The sequence below is a fragment of the Corvus cornix genome, chromosome 1A (genome assembly GCF_000738735.6).
Source record: "Corvus cornix cornix isolate S_Up_H32 chromosome 1A, ASM73873v5, whole genome shotgun sequence".
NCBI lineage: Eukaryota > Metazoa > Chordata > Aves > Passeriformes > Corvidae > Corvus > Corvus cornix.
The window spans coordinates 43,161,562-43,182,309 of NC_047057.1; the positions used below are offsets into that span (position 1 = coordinate 43,161,562).

At 36.4% G+C, this 20,748-nt stretch overlaps 1 protein-coding gene across 1 annotated transcript in view; it reads right to left on the minus strand.

Annotated features, from left to right (window-relative positions):
• The window catches only part of DCN (decorin), a 38,238-nt gene that overhangs the window by 5,631 nt on the left and 11,859 nt on the right, over nucleotides 1–20,748 (minus strand). Inside the window, exons 3-6 of the mRNA XM_010413814.4 lie at nucleotides 12,971–13,083; nucleotides 3,299–3,512; nucleotides 2,997–3,110; nucleotides 1,701–1,794 (exon numbers count right to left, since the gene is read on the minus strand). Of these exons, the coding sequence (XP_010412116.1) occupies nucleotides 1,701–1,794; nucleotides 2,997–3,110; nucleotides 3,299–3,512; nucleotides 12,971–13,083 (535 nt within the window). The remainder of the gene's footprint in view (nucleotides 1–1,700; nucleotides 1,795–2,996; nucleotides 3,111–3,298; nucleotides 3,513–12,970; nucleotides 13,084–20,748) is intronic.

Genomic DNA, 20,748 nt, shown 5'->3' on the forward strand with positions numbered 1-20,748 from the left:
AAACTGGGGTTTGGTATGCTGGGCTGGAGCTCTTCCATAGCTCCCTCCTTCCCTCACCTGTGTGTTTTGTTTTGGACAGTGTCCTCCTTGTTCACCAAGCTGTGTTCTGCCTTACCTCTCACCTTTGCAAAAGAGGATCTCTGACTATGCTGAGGTTACCTGCTTAAGCACAGGGCAGCAAGTGGTTTAAAACTTGGTGCCTGCTCTGAGCAGCTCCACATTTCCACATCATGGTCAACAGAGTATCTTGTTGCTCCATACAGTACAGCCACAATAGAAGCAGCCCAAGTTTAGATATTTTTAGGAGTCCATTAGCACTTGCTGTTTAAAACTTTATGTCTTAAGGCAGACTTCCAACAGTGTTGTCCATGTGATGCTGCCTGTAGTGTTTTCCAAGAGTGAATGTGAGAACATAAAAACTGTGTCATCTGCAGGACAGCTCACACGCCCCACAACCCCCACATCCAGTAATGTAAATTACTCTCTCCTGAGCAGTTATCATCTTGTTTTGGTTTTGAAAGTTTTCATAATTTCTCTGACGAGTGTTAAATTCTATACTAAGCCTCTGTTACAAAAAATAACTGCTTCATAGTCCTCTAACCCCTGATTATAGTATTTTTATTTTTTCATCAAAATCTAAGACAAACTTTTTTTTGAGTCTGTGATCTAATATGAACGTAAAACATAAGATGAAATGTCTTAATTTATAAGCCCTGGAAAGCTGTTCTAAACTTTATATCTTGAAATTTTCAGATCCAAAATATGTGTTGTGTTACTATATACTTCACTTCATTGAATTGCTGTCCAAGCTACTATAAATACTAGTAAACTTAACTCCTGCTGCTCAGTAATCTTTCTCCGATTTCTGTTTTCTGCCTTCATTATGACAAGAGAATGATTGAGATGAAAATTCATTAATTAGATTCAGTAATCTGATTAACAGTCTTGATTATCAGTCGTTTTGATCCATTAAATTATTTCCATAGTAAAATTTAAAGTCCTAAATTATCAAAATAATTTGTAGTAAAGGCCCATTTTACTATGCTACATGTTTTTTGATGTGAATGAATTCCCAAATCATTCTGTATAACTGCTTTTTGGGAATTGTTATTTTATTTTCCTACAGTTAGAGAAACTTATTCAACAATATAGTCACAGATTAGCAGAGTAAAGTCACTCTGACAGTGTCAATTTTTCAACTAAATTTTATGATTTTTTTTCTTAATCATGTTCCTGGACTCATTGCAGTCTTGCCTTTCTTGAGAAACAAAGGAACCATTGTTGAAAGAAGTTGTGGTTCCCATGTGCTTTTTCCTCAGTTTCTAGACAAACTGCATGAGCAATGCTGTGTCCCAAGAAAGCTTCATAAACAAAAGATGGACATACAATGAAAGAAACATGCATAATTTAAAAAAATCTAATTAGTCTCTCTTTTTTTTTTTTTTTGGTAAAGCAAATAAACAGTTGTCCTGAGCATATAGCACTCAATTGAAAACAAACAAAAAGTTTTGTCAGGAAAACAAGAGAAGTGTTTGTTGCCTTCAATCAGTACACAAATCCTTAGAAGCCTTTTCTGCTAAGTTATGGCTATTTCAATGATTCTAATACTAATGAAGCCCAGACTGATGTTTTCTAATTGTGTGTGTGGTGATTGCAATGTCAACTAATATTTTATGTGAAAAGAAGAAATTAATTCTTACTTTGCTAAGTTGGTGAGTCCAGAGAGACCTTCAGCATCAACTTTGCTGATTTTGTTGCCATCAAGGTGGAGTTCAGTAAGGGATGGAGGAAGGCCTGAAAGAGAGAATACCATCAAATTACTTTTGATTAAACTGGATTCTTTTCTTTTTAAAAAATACTTGTATTATACCAAGGGTTTTTTACAGTTGACAAAAGATTTTTTCTAAACACGCCCATGAACAATTCAGTAAATGGAATAAAGAACTTTCACAATCAGGGAAACTGAAAACAGCTAGTAGCAATTTATTTAGTGTGAAATAAGACCAAGCTCCTATAGTCATTATAAAACAGTTAACTCTTGAAAAATACCTAAATTAAATTCTTCTCAGTTATTACTTCTAGCCTTCATGATAATGTAAATAGCACATATAAAATATTGTAGGAGAAAGAACTTTCATTTTAGTCAGACTACCCACATACATAATTGTACAAACACCTGGCACCTAGATATTTAACAAGTAACAGCGGTAGAAAATGCAATTGTAAGTATGAGGCAAAATAATTCTAATGTTATTTTAGCTAGAGTCCATAATAGTTTACAAATTCTGTTTATCAGGGAAAAAAAAGAGGAAACATATTTTACCTATCCAAGGTCCCTCAAAGGAACATCCAAAACAGGAAATATGGGAAGAAAAAAAAGTGATAACCAATATTATCTTTCAAAAATTTTCAGCCATTTCAAAACAATCTGTTGGCTGAAGTATGAATAAATTGAATATAATTTCCTCTGTAACAGAACCATTCCTGTTTGTTTGTTTTGTTTTTAATAAATTACAATGAAATTGTTCTTATTTTGTAGGAATTTGCAAGTAAATACTTTACTATTGAAAACTAGCAGAGGTTTCTGTTTTGTTAGAGGGACAGTATTTTTGGCTTAAAACCCACAGACTCATCGAGAGCTGATTTTATGCTTGTACAACTTCAGTTAATTCTACACAAATTTACAGTTTTGTAATGTTGATCAGGCTCAATAACCAGGCTTGGAGGCTGAAAATGTTCCTCCATTTTATATTTCAGCCATGAGACAAGAAAAGAAAAATAACATAAAATGACATTTTACAGTGCACCTCTCGTGAACCCTCTCGTAATCAAACGCCAAAATTTTCCAAACTAATTAAGGTCATCTGATCTAAAAATAGATAGTCTAAGGACTAGGACTAAGTCAAAAATCTTCCATAATATGTTTTTTCCCAACTGACTAAAAGTTTCCAAATTATACCTGTGCAAATCTCTGAAATAGTAATTGAATTTCTTACCTTTTGGGATGCTTGTAATGTTGGTGTCTGCAATACGGATGTAGGAGAGCCTCTTCATCCCCTGGAAAGCTCCATTTTCAATGCCTGAGCTCTTGATTGGATTGGTGCCTAGTTCTGCCAACAAAACATGACTGTGAGCTGTGCTGCAGTGTAGGTACCTGTATTCTTCAGGTCAAAGCTAATTCAGAGAGACAATTTATTGAAGCATTTGTTGGTTTTCTACATATAATCACTGATCAAACTAAAAACAACATCTCGAAACAACACTCAGTAGTGTTTGTTATAATTTCTCATGCTCATACCTAAGACAATCACTTGATTCAGTCCGTTAAAGACAGCTTTCCTCAACTTGGAGATCTCATTCTCATGAGCCCGTATCTCCTGGAGAGACTTTGGCATGTTTTCTGGGAGTTCCTTCAGGTTGTTCTTAGACAGGTAAAGTCTTTCCAGTTTCTTCAGAGGAGCAAAAGCTAATGGGCTTATTTTGCTGATTTTGTTGTTGACAAGGATCAGTGCCTGTGGAGTAATAATCAAGGAGATCTCAGATGATCACAAGGGAAATTACTTTAGCGGTGAAACACTTAAAAATTATTACTATTTTCTAGTGCCTTTTGATGTCTTCTGATGGCAAATTATGTGAGCTGAAGAAAATGCAATGCAGTACTAAAAAAAAGATTATAATCCTCTGAAACAGTGAAAGATAAGTCCTAGAGAACAAATACTTTTATTTCATTGCTTCTGTTAGCATCCACAATTTATGTTCAAGAATAAGTAAAATTGTTCCCATTTGAAAGCTGTGAAGAACAAGACAGTCACAAAAAATATATATAATTTTTGTCTGTTTGGGTATTTTTTTCCTGACTTTGTTTATCCTAAGGATACTCTTATATCTTACCCATCATCACACAACACTTCTAATCAGTTTCTCCTGAACAGAAATACTCAATAAAGTGAAGTCACAGCCCAGCTTAATAAAAATATGCATAATATCACCTCGTTCCTCTTAGTCTTATAAGACTACACTTACTGGATTTCTGACCAAAAACAACCTTTTTTTTTTTTTTTTTTTTTTTTTTTGCAGAGACATAAGCTATCTTTTTGATAAGCGAAACTTTGTATGGAAGGGGAACAATCTGAAGCATCGTGCTCAAAGTCCTGCAGTTGGGAATCATGGACCATACCCACTTTCCCTTCCCTGTCAGTGCCTAATCCAGTTCTCACAACTCTGATATCTACACTCAGGGTAACTCTAAGCAAACTGGCTGTCTGTTCAGCCAGGGGAGAAAGGTCTCCATGAAAGAACTGTTATCTGTAACAGATATTCTCTGTGTGACTCTGAAATTGTACATTACTTCTAAGTCTCATAGATTAATTCACCATGACACAAAAAGAGAGAAGAAGGTCCCATTACTGTCATAGCACATTAATGGAAAGTATTTCAGATACAGTAGATACTGGAATGACTCTTATAATTCCATCTGTTTGCTATGTACTCATTAGATTTACAGCGCTGCATGTTTGTGCAGTGGATTAGGTAGAATGCGCCATATTAATATTGGTATAATATCTACTTATATTTATTACTAGGGCATCTTTTTTCCATTATGCTAGCTTCAGAAACAGAAGACAAAAGTTGTATATACTATAGTGAACATTCAGAGCATTTTCATACACTTTCATTATTTTCAGAATTACACTTCAGTCTGTTTCTTGGAGGAAAATGGAGTGTTTGAATTATCCCACAATCAGTTAAGTACTAAAACAATGACAATACTACCAGTCTCTGTGACAGCACCTCTCCATCATGGAAACTGAAAGAGAAGTGGGAAGATAGTTTAAAATGGTGATGTGTGTTTTTCCCCTAATGGACTCCTCTTGCAGATCGCCCTGAGCAAAACCAGCGGCGTGTACTCTGCATGGCTTCATAAAGTGCATGGAAGGCTGAACATATCTGGTTTTAATTTTGTATGCTGGTTAGAAATAACTCATATGCACGAGGAGGTAGAAGAGGTCACCCACAGTTCAGCAGAGTATTTCCCTCACAATAAGCCTGTCCCAAAATAAATATGTTGGTCAGTGGAAGCCATGGCCCCAACTATATTTAATTTGGGCCTGTATTATAAAATCTGACATGAGAACACATGGATACTCATTGGGAGTGGTTTCCTGATTCATGATGGCCAGAATTGTGATACAGATGTAGATTCTGCTTGTAGAGAAATTCAGCTACCTGTACAGTATTAGGACATGGCAAACAATCCAGTTATTTAAAAGTGGTACAGTTGGAATTATGCTGATTAGTCTTTTACATTGTTTTACTTTCAATAATTGAATGTGCTACTGCTAATTACATTGTGCTTTATTTTTATTAATTTCACCATGGATTTCTTTTCCATAGATCTCTAACCCAACACTCAGTGAGTTTGGACTCACGTTATGAGCATTTGAAATTTTTATCCTGCGTCTTGCTTCGTACTGCTTAGCCTTTTGTTTCAGCTAAATATCTGCCTTACCTTTTTTATTTTTTCTTTGATTTCTTTTAACTTTGTTACCTCTTAAATAAAAAAAATTGGGCAACATTTATCACAACTGATGATCTGATGTGAAATATTTCTTGATGGAAACAGGTAGGTATACATTCAGCTAGGCACTGTAAATATTCTCTGCGTAGTTGATTGTTATATCTCTTCAGAGTGTAGCTGATACCCTTGATCAAACCCAGAAGTTATCTAGGTACCTAGGATGAATCTGTTCTGCTTTGCCAGTGCTTTCTCCTGAATGTGTAAATGTTATCCTGGGGAAACACACAGAATTGTTTTATTCAAACACTCAAGGATTCTCTCATGTAGAAATGATGGTGTTATATCAAAGGTATGTATAAAAATACTAATTTCACAGTGGGAACATATGTTTGGTGGTATAAAGTGGGAAGGTACCACAAGTCAGAGTTTACAACTTTTTCTGTACCAGAATATTATTTCCCACTTCTCTGCAAGTCCCTGCTCCCAGTATTTTAAATCTGCATTATTTTTCCACATTTTTGTGCAGCTGTAAAGAGGGAAAAATAAACCCACACACTAGAGTTTGCAAGTGAAGTTTTACTGTCTCCCAGAGCAACAGCAAATGATGAGGATAACACACCAGTATAGCACCTGGCAAGCCATAGTCCTGGATTCCTTTCCCACTTCACAATAACGCTATTATATCCCATACTTAAAGAACTAAGTCATTAGCCTTGCAGCAATGATGTTTACTTTCCTGAGAATGTGTCCCGTATGGTTTGCATGTAACAAAAGCTAAACCAAACCAAAATAAAGTAAAATTAAAAACTCAGGGGATTTAGAGGTCAATGAAAACAGGAACTAGGGGACAAAAACCTAGGGAAAACATCTGCAGGCAGTGTTACAGAGGAATGGATCTTAGGCAAAAACAGGTCACATGGACCAGCTATCCTGAATAAAGCCCAGATGGCACGGTGGGACATTACATTCAGTGTGTTAAAGGGCATACAAAAAGTTTGTACATGGCAAGAAGTACTTGGAGAGAAAAATAAGGGTTGGTTTGAAAGTGTTCACAGTGCTGGAGCCCTTGATCACAGACATTGCTTGCAATGCTGCTGGTATGAAATGATTTGGCAGAAATATGACAGCCTAGAACAGAAGTCACAGGAACTGATGCTTTTATTTGAAAATCTAACTTCTTCCACACTTTCACTTTTAGTGGAAGAAAAAAGATATGTCATTTAGAATAAATATACTTCCTAACCCCTACAACCCCCTCCCCCCAAAAATATTTGAAACACATCACAAATTCACAATACAAAAGACTGATCATACAAATGTACAGCCTTCAACATGAGCTGGTATGGGTGCGATGACATATGGCCTTAAGTAAAAAAAAGGCAATAAAGAAAGAAAAAATAAAGAGGCATAAATACATAAAGTATTAATACATCAGTTAGTCAGGCTGAGAAGGTTCATAGTAATTTGCCATGGAAAAGAGAAAACTTTACTTCCATCCTCATTTTCCTGAGATAAAGTTTTTTTCCTTTGTCATTATATAGCATGTAAACTGCACTGTAAACATTGACTCAGTTATAATATCACACCACCTTATCATGACTGGCAGTTTAAGTGGTGTTCAGAGAGAAAAAAAGGTTTAAGCTTTTCTCCAAAGATGATTTTCTTTTTTAGTGAAACACCTCTGGTATTTCTGTAGTCAGGAAAAAAAATAAAAATCACTGTATGACAGGAATAGATGCTGGCTATGTTGAAGTCAGTGGGAGTCTGGCCATTTGTCTCCCTCTGACCTGCTTTCTACCTCAAACATTTATTCCTGACACAAAAAGGAGGATTCACAATTCGGGAAAATTTTGGAACCCTTGTTGGCAGGCTTTTGTCAAAATACACCCTGACAAACTGCAGCGGCAGAGTGCAGCAGTCAGGATGGAATTAGCATACGGTTGTTCTTCTTGCGGTTACTAAAACTTCCAATTTTTGCCCTGTCTAGGGGTGGGGAGCAGGGGATTAAATTTTCTGGTGTAAATTAGTTATGTGAGAATCTCAGGAGACTGTTCTGAGGGGTTTCAATCCCCATTCATCTTAATTTAGTATAGTTTAAAGCTAGAGGCTTGCCAAAACCAGAATTAAACTGGAAAACTACCAGCAAACTGTTATCAGCATGTATTACATAGTGATACACCTGTTTTGCCAGCTGGGGATGGTACTCTTATCTAACATTAATTCTTTACTGATGCATGCATCCTTCGGGGTTTAAACTGAAAAGTCAATCTCTGACCCAACGGAATTTCTTTAATTTCCTGAGATATGTATTACATTATTACCTGGGTTTTATTACAGTTCTGCTAGGAACAGTTATATCTTAGGAACTTTAACCTCAGGAGCCAGGCATGCCAATAAAAATAATAATAAAATTCATCCCATTTGTTTACCTTATGTTTTCAGTTGTTAAGTCATACTTATAACCTGGATATATAGTCAAGGTTTTCTACCAAATTATTAAGAATGTATGTACACTTACAGAAAAAATAAAAAAAACAAACAACCCAAGAACAAAATAAAACAAAACAAAGTAAACAAAAAAACCCCCAAAAACCAGAACTTGACATTCTTCTCTAATCATCCAAACCTAGGATCAAGAGGACATAGCTAAGAAAAGCCAGGAAAAAGGGATGGCATGGGAGCAATAGGGAAGAGATTAATGAATTGTGAAGGAAGGAGATGTCAAGGCATTGGAAAAACAGCCTGTCAGTACAAACAAAAGAAGCTTGTGTAAAGCAGCTTGATCACACACACAGTACCTTGTTGAATAATCTCACAGAGCAAACGAGTCTGCTGCAGACCTAGTTTGCCTGGCTTTTGAGCTCTCACTGGTACCTCTCATGCAACATGACATGCACAGATGATGAGGGAGCAGGCAGTTCTACATTTTCCTTTTCTTTCAATCCTGTCCTTGCCTACTATGACAAGAAATTTTGGTCATTCATTAAATTTATTACAATTGATCTGATTTTTTTATTGTTGTAGTCTATAAAAATTTCCTTCTGTCATTAGCCTAGTATGCTGACTCTCCACAATTTTAAGGACCTCAAAATATTTTGTCCTGTTGTTTTCCTCACATGAAAAGATCTTTATCCACTGTACAAGAAAGAAGTTTTCTGTGCATGTGGTGTGCTGCAGGCTTGTTCCAGTGGAAAATCGCACTGTGTGTTAAGCACAATGCAAAGGAGAGTCTGAGGAAATGAAAACTCTCTAAGGGAGTGCTCTATTTCAGAAAGATTAACTTTTTTTCCCCCTCTGAATATTTGTTAGAAACCTAAAGCTGCACAATCTTATTATGCCTGGGAAAAAGGAACTGAAGCTGTAATGAGTCATCAGAAGACTGGATTATTTAATTAATATTTTTTGGTCTCTTAGGGGCTTTTCTGTATCCCTGAAAGATATTCTTAGGCTTTTCTTCACATTTTTTTTTGTTTGGTTTGGGGTTTTTTGAGGGTTTTTTTGGTTGGCTGTTTTGTTTTATTTTATTTTGTTGGGTTTTTATATAAAAAAAAAGGATGGCATGAAACCTTCTAATCCAATGCATTATTTTTCCACTTGCTATTGCTACAAAGCATGTTTCAGTTTCTCTGCCTCCATATTTAGTGTTGATAATCCTTTAGTGTGGATATGGTAATAACTTTAACGTCCAAATTTAAATCTTTTATCTCGTGGGTCTTTTCCTTCAGTTTAAACAAAGCTGGTGTTAACACTGTTGTATGCACAGCCATGGGTTTGCACAGTTCCACTCGCTTCAATTAAGTAATATTCCATTTGATTTCAGGCCAATAGAACATTCATCTTCTTTCGCTACACTAGCACTGTGCCAATTGAAAAATTCTTGTTGGAAAAGCATGCAGTCACTGTTCTGTTTTTTGTGCTGTTCTTACAGGGATCTAACCCAGAGCAGTTTCTTTCACCTCTTTTTCCAGGTGCCAGGCATTATGCTCGTTTGCTTTGGCTTTGCCACACAGCCTGCAACTCCATGTGCTGTTTGTGTAGACTCCTCCTTCAATCTGCATGAGGGCTTACTCATGTAGTATTTTGGATTCTTTATTGTGTCCATGGGGTCAAAGTACTGAACTCCATCCAGAAATGTCAGTCTGCCTGGAAAATTCTGACAGTTCCATAGAAATAGAGACTTTTTTCCTGGCTTTTCCAATAGCTTTCCTGTCTGACTTTTTTGCCACAGGTCTAAGCTGTGAGCAAATTTCTTACATAATATCAGACAGTTTTCTGAAACCATGAAACTCAGTCTTCAGCCTTTAAAAAAGACTGTCTTCAATTTCTCCCCAATTCTCTCAAGTGCTGTGCTAAAAACAAAAGAAACCCCAAAACCAACCAAACAAAAAAATCTTCTCTTTCATTTTCACATAGAGGGAAGTCTCAGCCAGTTTTTATAGTACAACGTTTATAATTTAACCACTTTTTCCAGGATAATTTAAAACTGTAAAAATATCAAGTGCACTATAACTGTAGACTCTGGTGTTTCCTGTCAGAAATCTATTATTTGCAGGTAAATATTCCTTTAGTTGCATCCTCTTCTAATTGCTTGCCATATTTCCACAGCTGCAAATTTTAGGTACTCTTGGGAAATCTACTTAGGAAAATTTTCAATGCAAAGAATATTTTGGTAGGTTCAAATTTCTCTTTCATCTCCAGTGCTGTGTAGCATAAGCAGTTACATTTGTACTGAAAGAGAAGCCATAGGCAAGTTATAGGTAAATCCTTTCTTTTCTCTCTACTTATTCTGTGTTTCAGTACCAGCTGAACCTTAGGTTCTACTCTACTTGTCCATGAAAATCTCTTCTTAAACTAATGCACCTGTGGTTGGTGACAGCTGTAAGTATTAAGATGGTATTTTAATGGATTATTCAAAAGAAAAAAAACTGTATAAGCTTTTTTTTTCCAAGACTTGTGAAAATTGGTGTTTAAAGAATTGTTCCCTTAAGTGATCACTTCAAGCAAAAGATTAACTCCAGTTTCTCATTTTAGATTGTGGAACGATAATACTGTTAATTTTTGTAAATCTTCTTGTTTTAGTAGAGTACAAGAAAGTTTAGTAAAGTCTAAGAAATTTTTGAACATCACATTGTCAAGTGTGACATTAACCCAAGCCATATCTATCAGGAAATAAGATTAAAAAGCACATACATTTTATATATATATCTCACGCACTCACATATCTTTAAAATAAGTGAGCTAATAGAACTCTGTCAATAACAATGCTTTTGAGTTTTACTTTCTAAAAACAATACTCCCTCTGAAAATTATTTAATTGAAAGTTGGGGAATGGGAATCGCTCCCAGATATTACACAGGAATATTCCTGCTGAGAGCAAAGATAGTACCTAGTTACATAAATGTACTGCATGACTAAATTATTTTTTTGGGGAGGAGATCATAGAATTATAGAATGGTTTGGGTTGGAAAGGGACCTTGAGAGAACTGCAGTTTTAAAAGTTATTTGTTAAAATTTATGCTAATATATGATTTCCAGTGGTCCCTAAGCATGTACTGGGTACTTTCGTGTGTAAGCCAAACAAACAGTTTCTTCCCTGAGGAGTTATTTATTTAATTCACTATTAAATTGTATCTATTTTAAAAAAAGAAAAAAGCAAAACAAAACAAAGAAAACCCCTTAGAGTTAACCTCAATGAGATAAAATAGTTCACAACCATGTAAGTCACAGCAGGATGTGTAATTGAGTCCTGAACCAAGTGCCAAGTGGGTAGAAGTCACTGGGAGCAGTGATTTTCATCTGCAACACCATGCTCTGACTCATTTAATGCAGCCTCATGAAGAAGGATTGCCAAAAGATTAATTTCACTGATAATAATTCTGTCTCTTTTAGAACCTTGTAGATAATATTCACTGAAAACACAGGACTTTTTTCCAAGGTGGAAGAAAAGCAAAACAAATGGGCAGGAATTACAGTGTCAAATCTGTTCTGCAGCCAAAGAAGGGAATTGAAAAAAAATCTGGGTAACAAGTTGTCTTATTCTTAAACCTAGCCTACTGAAATGTGATGTGGAAAAACGTGTTTTGTTGACTTTAGAGGTTATCTGTGGGAGTAGATCAAGTATAGACACCTATGCTAAAATTAGATGACATGAGCTTCATCATGATTCACCGTGCAGATCCCTTCCCTATGGACAGTCTGGCACTCTAGCTATTACTAGATACTTTTAAAAAACTGTCTTCTTGATGTTGCATTGAAACAAATATTTAAGAGGGACTTTGGAAGAAATTAAAAGAGGTGAAATTTTATAGGATTTTTTTTCCAAGTATGAGTGGTAGAAATCAGGTTCTTGTTTGAGACAGTGCTTCCTTGGGTGATGACATTGGCACCAGTAATGGACAAAAAGTGGGAGTTGGCTCCTTGTTTGTGAAAAAGAATAGAATAGAATAGAATAGAATAGAATAGAATAGAATAGAATAGAATAGAATAGAATAGAATAGAATGAGGCTGTAAAGAGCCAGGGAAGCAAAGCTAAATAATATATTGTTTATAATAATAAAGGATCAAATGGAGGAATACACAGAATGAGTTGTTGAAAGGATAGAAAAATATTTTCAGACATATGCCTGAATTAGGGTATTACTTTCAAAGACAGAGAAGAGCCTTTTTCTGCTCTCTAAAGAAAGATATTTCAACAAAACTGAGGCAAAAGTATGAGGTATGAATTTTAAGATGTTGATAAAAACTATAGGCAGGGAGGACAACCTCAGACAGAGCAAAAGAATTTAGAAACAGAGGAAGGTAGCTGTCTGATGGAAACTTGGAAAAGAAGAGGTGAACCAGAAAAAAAAAAAAAGTAGTCACAGAAAAGGAAGGAAAATATTTCAGCAAAGAAGAAACCAGACAGCAGTGTTAGAAGAGACTGGCAGGTAAAGAACGATGAGGGTGGAGCTTAGCTAAGAGAAAGTTATTGCAAAAACACAGTTTCACGGTAGTGCAGGGGGCAGAAGAGTGATTTGGAAAGATTCTTGAATTAAAATTAGTACAGAATATCTGCTGACAAACATGGCACATACAAATCTCGGTGAACTCAGAGGTGGGAGGGGAAGAAATGCAGTAATAAGTGAGTGACATGGCAGGGTTGAGATGGAAATAACCAAGTCACTGTGCCAAAGAGACTGAAAACAGAAATAAATATGTGAGAGAAGTTATGATGGAGATCAGGGGACTGAATGGACAGGAGACAGGTATAAAGAGCTGAAAAGAGATGAGAAACTTCTGTAGTAGGACAAGAAAGTTTGCAGGAGATGAATGGGAATAGAAATAAATAGGCTGGGCTGGTGGAGGAAGATCACAAAGTATTTAATCAGTTTTCCTTAAAAAACACAGTACCAGGCTAAAATCACATTTTCTCCCCATTTTTGTTGGCAAATACCAGTTCATTTTTACACTTACATGAAGATTCTTCAGGTTCTTGAAATCTCCTTCTTTAATTTCAGTGATTTTGTTGTTCTGTAAGTCCAACAGGGTTGTGTCTGGGGGAAGGTCTTTTGGCACCTTTTCCAGACCTAGCAACAGTGAGAAGAACAATTGACTTTGAAAGAAACTTTAAATAAGGGACAGTGCCTTTCTTAGCAGCATTTTCCTTTCAGTAAACACCATTTCTAGAACTAATTTCCTGAAGCAGCTTATGAAGACTTATTTGAAAGTGTTTCTGTCTCCAGCCAGTCAAAGAGAGTTTTATTTTGCTAAGTTGAACCAACATTTATTTATTCACATTTCCATTATGGCTTTTCTGAGAATATATCTGAGTTATAGCTTAAAGCAAAGGATTAATTTGGGAAAATACTTTCTAACATGTTCTATTCTACTCAATTGTGTGACTAAAATTTCTTTTGGAAAGAGATATGGCATATTTTATTTTCACTGGGTGTTAGCTTTTGTGGACAGATAACATTTCCTGCTTTTAAAATGTACTAGGCTTTTTGAAAGAAGTACGATAGTTAATTATAATAATTTCCAGAAAAAATACTGTTTGTTTGACAGTAACTGAATAAATTGCAGTAAAGTCCACCTTAAAAAAACCAAACCGCCAGTCCACCTCCCCCTTTTCTTTAAACTGAAACTATGTCCAAGTTTTCTGGAGAACAAATCTCTTGGTTTCACTACAACTGCCAAAAGAACATCAGACAGTTTAAATTAAAGACTCTCTTTGGGACTATTTTCTGAATAGCTGATATGTAAGTCTGATGAAGTCATGGAAATGAAATTATTTAGTGTTAAATAACACTTGCTTTACCCAGCTTTCCTTTCATACTGTGACTTGGAATAAAACAAATTTTTATGGTCGTTCTGATTTACCACAAAATTAAAACGTTCTTTCCTAACTAGCCTTTTTTTTTTTTTAAACAGAATGTGAAATGCTAAATGAGTAGTTGGTAGGAAAAAAATTTCTAGACACTAATAAAGTCTCTATATGGGCAAGTAACAGAAGTGGACTTCTCTGAGTAAAACTGGTTTTTCACCAGTAAATGTTTTAACTAGGATTCCTGAAGCTGTATTTGAACTCTTCTCGGAAAGATCTCTCTGCAAATATTTCCACTCTTTTCCCAGAATGACGGTGGACTGGACGATATTCTTCTCAGAGGAAAAATATATACATATATATGTTATCTTTTAAAGTCTATAAATTTAAATCCCAATCATGGCGTTGCAAATACAGTGAGATATACTTCCCAAAGATAAGATTTGATTTGCCCACAATGGCTGTAGAGATTCCATCCTTGGAGATACTCCAAAGTTGTCTGGATACAGCCCTAAGCAACCGCCCTAAGCAGGGGAGTGGCCTAGGTGGTCTCAAGAGTTGATGTCCAAATTCAACCATTCTGTGATTCTGTGATACTTAATGATCATCAAAAATGAGTTTTCACACACAGAATGCAGGTTTCTCTGTCAAAATCCTATGTATAGCAAAACTTCTTCTATTTCAATCCTTTCTCAGAATATATATGTGTATATGTAAAGTAAAAGTATGGTAAGATAAAAAATATTAAAATATTAGGATCAGATTTTTATTAAAACTGAGTGCAATAAAAATTCACCTGACTGAGTTTTAATTACACCAGAATTCAAAAGGTTTAAAAAGCAGAATCATGCAGCCTGGAATGAATTAGTAAAAGCTTCATAAACTGACAACAGCTAAAACTCACATCTCATCCTGCTTACCTTACTGATATTCAGTGTACAAATATTTGATACAGATTGAGATTCTTCATATTACTAAAATAAGTTTTCCTCATTTAGGCATGGACTTTGTTTTTACTTCAACAGTTGCAAAACCCTCATTACTTTCAGAAGTGTAGTACTAGAGTTCCAAATATATAAGAATGTGATACTGTATAATTTGTATGTTGGTTGTCTTTGGACAGCTTCTGTCTTCCATGAACAGGACTGATGCCAGCAACTAAAAATTCTTTCCCAAAATACACTGCTTTTTCAAGACCATAATTTTGTTAAAACTTCCTACAGTCTAGCAACTCCTATAGGGTTTTTCACATATAAATAAAAAACCCCAAGGATTTAATTACTTATATTTAAAGTAACATTAGTATGTTCTGGTTGTCAGTACACTCGTATTAGTAGACTTTACCTCTAATAAGTGTTATGGGAGACAATAGGGTGCAAGAGCTGTACAGCCACACTTTATGGGATGCCCTTAGAACATACTTCGTAAGAGCACTTGGGGAACACTTGGATTGCCACTGAAGCGATAATTTGCCAGAGACTAAACTTCAAACTAAATTTCCAGCTGTACTTTTCAAGCTTCCCATTTCAGTTTCTAAAAGCTTAAGTGTTATCCATGAATATGGTAGAACTGATAATTTCTCAGAGCAATAGACTTCCAATGTTTCGTATTATAAAGATAAGACAAATTTAATAGTAAGAAACCCATTTGTGAAAATGATTTGTAACATCACTTTCCTGTCTTGTACTAGAAACTAGAAGGATGTACAATTCAATAATTAGCTCTGCATGCAGAGTATAAGTGCCATTATTGAATTGATGTAAAATTCAATAATTAGCTCTGCATGCAGAGTATAAGTGCCATCACCTGAGGTGTTAAATAACACCATAAAAATTTATTTTGTTTCCTATCCCATGTATATTCTGTTATACATTCCTGAAGCTGTTTTTAAAAATGTTTTCAAAACCAGCTGTAAACATTACATTTCATTTTTTTTCCTTGACTTGTGTGGGTTTTGAAGAGCAAAGCGATGAGTACAGGGTACACACCAGCTGCTGAGGAGACCTTGCATTATCAGAAAGCAGTTTAATACATCCTCCACCTGGAAGCTAAACCATCTGGAGCTCTCCAGTGGAGGAAGAGTTTATAAATGGGTGAATCTGGACACTGACTTGCAAAATCAGCATCTAATAATTCAGGACTTAACTGCATTTGAGGTGTAGACCAGATCCACATTTACTTTGGCTTGTGCTTCAGATTGCAGGTCTCTGTATAAGTTGATGTACCTCCAGATAGATACATGTAGGAGGAGCATTGGTGTACTGCAAAATAATCCTTGTGCTGAAGGCTCCCAGCCTGAAGAGCAAAGCTTCCAACCTTTCTGGTCAACAGCAGTCAGTTCAGATGAGTGGGGGAGCCTGAACTGGCATGACATTGTGAGAGAGTTTAAATCAAATGGAGAAAATTGTAATCCCACTGGAAGCTCAAATGGCTCCTGGGATACAATTATCATATTCCATGAATTTTTGAATTCCAAGACTTTTTGGTTCTTCTGTCTGGGAGACAGAAGTTTAGAGGGGAATTGTGTAATCGTGTCCTTACCACTGATTTCTAAGAAACTCAAGTGATGCCCGTGTACTTCTGAAGCCGTGCTGTACAGTGTGATCACACATCCACCTACAAACAACTTCCAGTGAGATTTATGTAATACCAACCAAAAGGACAACTGGTTTGGAAAATACCATTTGAGTCACCTCTCAACCATTTTAAGAACAGTATAGACAGATATTCCAGCTCTTGGCTGTGATGTTTTTATACATTAAAACTTGCTCCTTGAAAAGCCATATTAAACTCTTATAACAGTCTGAGTTTTTATGTGAATAATCAGTGCTACACAGTTTGGTATTCAGTTCCCTGGAAATATTTCGGGCTTCTAGTTCCTAAAATTAACTTATAACTGATTATAAATTTAGATTCTTCTGCCTTTCCCACTGTATGTTAAGTTGAAAGTACATATATCTTTATTTATTTTGGTTAAATAAAATTAAGTCAGTTATTATTTAAGTTGGCAAATAAATTTTTTAAAAACCAATTTATTCACAAATACCAAGAAATGGTATAGCTCCACCCTTCCAAAGTCCTTTACACTGAGATTAGGAGCTTAAAGATTCTGGAAATAGAAGAGATTTAATTAATCAGTTCATGTATCTTAGTCAAAACAACCTTTTGATTTGCACTGAAATTTTTCTTTGGAAGAAATCATGACTTCTTTATAGAAGTTGAACAGCCATTAGTTCCTGTATCACAGCTCAGATTTCTATTATCCCTTATGAATTTTTGTAAGCAGAAATTTCCTACTGTTCTACATTATCAACCTGGAGCAAACAATTATTCCCACCAGTATACATTTATGTGTGTAAAAATGTATGTGCATGAAAACACATGAAGAACAGAATAAGCCACAGGACTACAAAATGGAGCGGGGCGGGGGGGGGGGGGGAAGTGTGTAAGTAAGCTTGAATATTTCCTTTTCTTAAGATAAGATGAGTTTTATTCATGACAGGAAAACCTCATGACAGAAGTTTTCCTAATTTTTTGTACATTTACTTGCTACACCACAGATTTTTGAAATAACAAATACCATCATAATATATTCAATAAAAGCCAGAATAATTGGATTGTTAACCAATTTCTTTCTCACACGAGAGGTTAGTCCAGAGTCACCTTTGGAGGGGAGATGTTACACAGACCAGGAATCCCTGTTTAGTGGGAGGTTGGAGAAGGTAACTTTGCAGAAATCAAGCTTGTCTCTGTGGGATCTCATCCATGTGGGTTGTAGCCTTTTATTATAATTTCTTAAACAAATGGCAGTGTCTGGCTGTGATTGCTTTACCTCCTGTAGAGGACAGAAGGCTGATAGGTCTGGAGATTTTATGAGACCAGAAATTAGGCAGAGAAGAGCCAAGACTGGTATAATTAGTCCCTTATCTGGTCCCCGAGGGTGAATCAATCAGTGGCTAGCCATCTCCTGTGCAGCACTGCACCAGCCCAACTAGCACATGCTGCTGTTACCCAGCCAAACAGGTGTAGGAGATGTAGCAAGAATTGGGAATAGTGTGAGGATGTTATGGGTTTGGGTGTACACAGCAGGCTTTATTATTTCTGCAGCTGAGGGAATAACCTGCTCCGCTACAGGAGCTGTGATCAAGTGGCCATGGAATCTTTAGCCCATAAAGAAGGGTGAATTTTGAGCCCTCCTTCCCATGCAAAGGTTTCAGTCCACTGCTCCAGCTTCTCAGCAGTGAGAGCCACAAGTTAGTCTGCATCTTGGCATGGAGCCACATTTCTGCTGAAGCCATACGACTGTTCAGAAAAGGAATGCAAGATTTATGGGGCCAGCAAGGGAGACTAAGCAAATGGAAGTCTGAGTCTGTAGCCCAGAGATGAGGACACTTTCCTGAGAATTGCATCTTTGCCACACTGAGACCAAGAAGTCAAAATAACAGATATGTGAACAGTAAGAATTATAAACGATTTCTGCAATACAGCAGAGCTTGTGGTTTGATTTTTTTAGTGTGCTTGGAGTACTTTGGGAGATTTTTCCTCCACCTATCCATTTTACAAGCAGCAGCAATGGGGTTTATTCCTCTGAATAAACCTTTGCTTTCCCAGCTGGAGAGCATGGACCAAAAGGCAGAGAGACATCTGAACGCTGTAGCTCAGATACATGTGTTATTACATTGCAACACTTAGGATTATTATCACAGGGGCCATAAAATGGGGCTCAGATAGAGACTCTCTCAGTTTCCGCAAACAGCTGCTGCCAGCTGAGGAATTTGGACTGAGCTCTGTGTAATTCCCAGCCGTGATCATCAGTGGCTGCACTCCCAGTGGAGGCAGCCTCTCCAGCAGCTGCCAGGGCTGCCTCTGCACACTGCCATGTGCTCGCTTTGCTCCAAGCCCAGCTCTGCTGCATCCCACTGATGGGCAGCCATCCTCCCCAGGGGAAATGACCTTAGCAATGCCCTGAGTGGACTCTGGGGCAAATGAGGCGAAAGGCAAGTTTACAGGGTCAGGATACTTAGTCATGGAAAAATAACTGGATCCAAACACTGCTTTCTGGAAGGATGGCAAGGAACTGCTCTGAATGCTTTGACTTAGAAAAGTTTACTGATGCTTTCCCAGGCTATGTGCTACAGTATTTACTGGAAATTTGTTCTCTATTGTGTGGGGTTTGCAAATAGGAGTAATTTCATTATTTGCATCCATAAAATAACAAACAGTTGTTTTTTTCTACAGAGAAGTATCCATATCCTCCTTCTCTCTCCCACTTTCAAATTAAAAGTTTGTTCTCCACCTTTTCCTCTCTTGCTATGAAATCATCAATAATCTTTCTTTTTCTAACAGATACAAAAAAGCCTTATGGAATGCATAAAACTCTTAAAATATATATTCTTAAAGGTGATTCACAACCATTATTTAGACCTTTTTCCTGTTCTGCAGTCTGCAAGACTCCTAAGATCCATGTTGGACTTATTTTTATCACAGATTGTTGTTTTTGTGTATGTCTGAGCCTTCTCATAGGAAAGAACAAGAAGACAAACTTCATTCCCCGCTGAGGTGGCCCCTCACAAGGGTAGACCCGTTTATTTTTCTCCCCAAACATTTATAAAATTGCTTCCCAGAACAGAGTGAGGAGCACAGAAGAATAGAAACGAATGCACATGCATTGTGATCAAATGCATAGTTCTCCATTGTGACAGTACCAATAATTATAAAATCCCTAGCAGAGGTATAAAAGTGAATGCATTGCTTTAACTGCTCTTTTCCACTTCCACCCAGCCTGTGTAGTGAACACATATTTCAAAGTATAATGGATATTGCAAGCCACAGCTGTTATGAATTATTTTTCACTGCTAGTCACATTTTTGGTACAGATAGAGTTAGTCTCCTGGCTCCAAAAGTTAATACCTAAGAGTAATGATATACTTTTGAAGCTAAAATTCAAGCAACTTCCAATTCTGACTTTTAATTACAGTGATCTCAAAGGTATTTGCTTTCTCAAGAACACTAGCATTTTAGATAGGCAGAAAAATATTCTGAAATAATTTTTAGACTTCAGGGATTAAGACATAAAGTGAAATAAAAATCAAGCATTATGAGTTTTCTAGTTAACTCGTAGAATCATCAGATTTACATTTCCCACTGCCATGGTTGCAGACATAAAACATCCCATCAGAGAGCAGCAACTGACCCATGTGATTCATGCAATCTGCCAGCACCATGTGCACAATGGCTTTACTCAAAGTGGATGCAATGCAGATGTACTATCCACGAGTACTCACACAGTTAAGGCGAAACATTTATTTCTTCAGTCATAAGAGAGCATTTCAGTGACTCAGAAAAGTGAGCATTATCTAAAAAATTATGTTTTGAATGACCCTTTGGAGTAATGTAATTTGATGTTTACCTGTGTTGCTGGTTAAGTTAGCAACAGGCAACAGATGACAATTTGAGGATAGTTCCCTCAACTTTTACTTTGGGATTTACCAGAATTAGCTCTAACATAATGTCATAAGGAGTCATTTGGGGGAGGTCTTCTCTTGTTTCAAGTAAATTTACCCCTTCCTGTTCTGACCACATGGTCATTACACAGCCCTAGTTTATAACCTGAGGGCAGAGATATGTTTCTGGTTATTTCAGGTACTTCTAAACATAACACAGCCATTTTTCACAAATGTTGCAGAATTGTTGTCAGCCTACTCTCATGCAAGCAAACAATGGAAGAAGCTGCTGTAATCATGTCTGGACATAGTGCATAACAATTAAACAAATTTTGGAAGAGAATTTTCTTATTGAATCAGGAAGTCTGCAGACCTGCTAGTTCCTTCTTTCTACTACAAGATGTTATATATACCCTTGTAACTCTTTAGACATATTTGCTTTGCAACTTCTTTTATTTTGTCAGCCATTTAGTGATAGAGCTTCC